The sequence below is a fragment of the Pyxicephalus adspersus genome, unplaced genomic scaffold (assembly GCF_032062135.1).
Source record: "Pyxicephalus adspersus unplaced genomic scaffold, UCB_Pads_2.0 Sca1409, whole genome shotgun sequence".
NCBI lineage: Eukaryota > Metazoa > Chordata > Amphibia > Anura > Pyxicephalidae > Pyxicephalus > Pyxicephalus adspersus.
In genome coordinates, this window is record NW_027318416.1 from 1 (window position 1) to 1,591 (window position 1,591).

At 33.4% G+C, this 1,591-nt stretch overlaps 1 protein-coding gene across 1 annotated transcript in view; it reads right to left on the minus strand.

The window, feature by feature from the left end:
* Nucleotides 1-1,304: 1,304 nt before the first annotated feature.
* LOC140321220 (membrane protein MLC1-like) overlaps nucleotides 1,305-1,591 on the minus strand; it is a gene marked incomplete at its 3' end in the record, with an annotated part of 4,828 nt that continues 4,541 nt past the window's right edge. The window contains exons 4-5 of the mRNA XM_072398064.1: nucleotides 1,515-1,586; nucleotides 1,305-1,421 (exon numbers count right to left, since the gene is read on the minus strand). Of these exons, the coding sequence (XP_072254165.1) occupies nucleotides 1,305-1,421; nucleotides 1,515-1,586 (189 nt within the window). The remainder of the gene's footprint in view (nucleotides 1,422-1,514; nucleotides 1,587-1,591) is intronic.

A 1,591-nucleotide genomic window follows, 5' to 3' on the forward strand; every position in this document is an offset into this window, starting at 1 on the left:
CCACAACTGCCTAACAGTTAATTTGTTAAACAACAACATGCTAGAATATCAGGAACTGTGATGTACTATATAAACAAAAGAATGCATGCATATATGTGCTATAAGTAGTGCCGGGTAACACGCTAATTTAAAAAAAACACCCCTACTAATGGGCAATCCATAGAATATTCCTGCCATATCCAATAATGGAGGTTCATATCTTACATATATTTTGTTAGGTACAGTGTTAAACAACAATACCCTGAACACTTTTTTTTTTTTTGAGTAGTAGTGACATCTAGTGGTCTGAAGACAACAATGCATAAAACAGGCTGGCACTAAAGAGATAGCAGCTGGTTAAAATCATGGTATTTATTAATCATCATTTTCTTTGCCACTGGCTTTTCTAACATAGCAAAACACTTGTGAAAACATTTTATGCTCCTGGCCAACAACATGAAAAAAAGGTTCATTTAAAAAGGCATTTGTTTTCTTTCAACTACTGCCACTTACAGATTCCTGGCTATATACGAGCTATACCTGGGCTTGTATACTCACATTCAGGGTACATAGTACTAAAAGTACTAAAAGTAAACACCTAAGCAAAAAAACTAACAAGCTAATAAATGTTGTAATACAGCAAGTTGATAACTTGTATAATTATACAGCTTTAAAAGCCTATTTTCTACAGTTGTCATGAAGATGAATTCATCATATCTGAATAGATTAAAGTGACCTTAGGTTATTATGAGGTTACCATTTCAGTAACTACAATCAGGAATGTTTGGAAATGTTTAGGAAACATTTATAAAACTACTGTTAAGACAGTTCTATTCCAATAAAAACACGCATCCTATATAAATCATGATCCTATAGAAATCTTCTAGTAAACAGATGAAAGCAGAGATAATCTAAGAAAAGAAAGGCAGCATACAGTGTTCAGTATGAGACAGTTTCCAGGAAGCAAGCTGATAAAAGCTATAGGTGCTCAGTAAGAATGTAATATCCACTTACTAAGCCAAGGAAGATTAATGTCTCTTTCAAAAACACAAGCCAGTAATTAGTGGTTTCCATTCTCTAAGCATAAATCAATATGTACTCTTTGCATGCTGGTCTCACAGTAAATTTAACTTTAACAATGGCCAAGATGGATTTACAGATTGCATGAAGAAGGAAATGTACTAAGCTTAATTTTTTAAGAAGCATGGTGAAACAACAATGATTACCACCAGAAAAAGAATTTAACTGATAACATTAAGAAAACAGCAGACTCCTCCTAATTAAAATCATAGAAATAAAGAATTGTTATCCATACAGATACTCACAGCGGCTAATACCCAAAAGATGGAGACATACAAAAATGGACTGTCAAGGAGAGCTTCCATATGTAAACCAATAACCCCGCCAAATACCGCAGACATTCCAACTACCACCTCGATAATCTAAAAAAATACACCAAAAGGGTAAACAAGCTCATAAAAGTTAGGATTCTATATAAAAAAAAAAAAGAAATGACAAGCTGTCTTCATACTTACAGAGAAAAATTTCATTGTTTTTGCAGGAAACTGGACATGTTTTAGATTGTTTGAGCTCCCACATGTTGAACCCTATA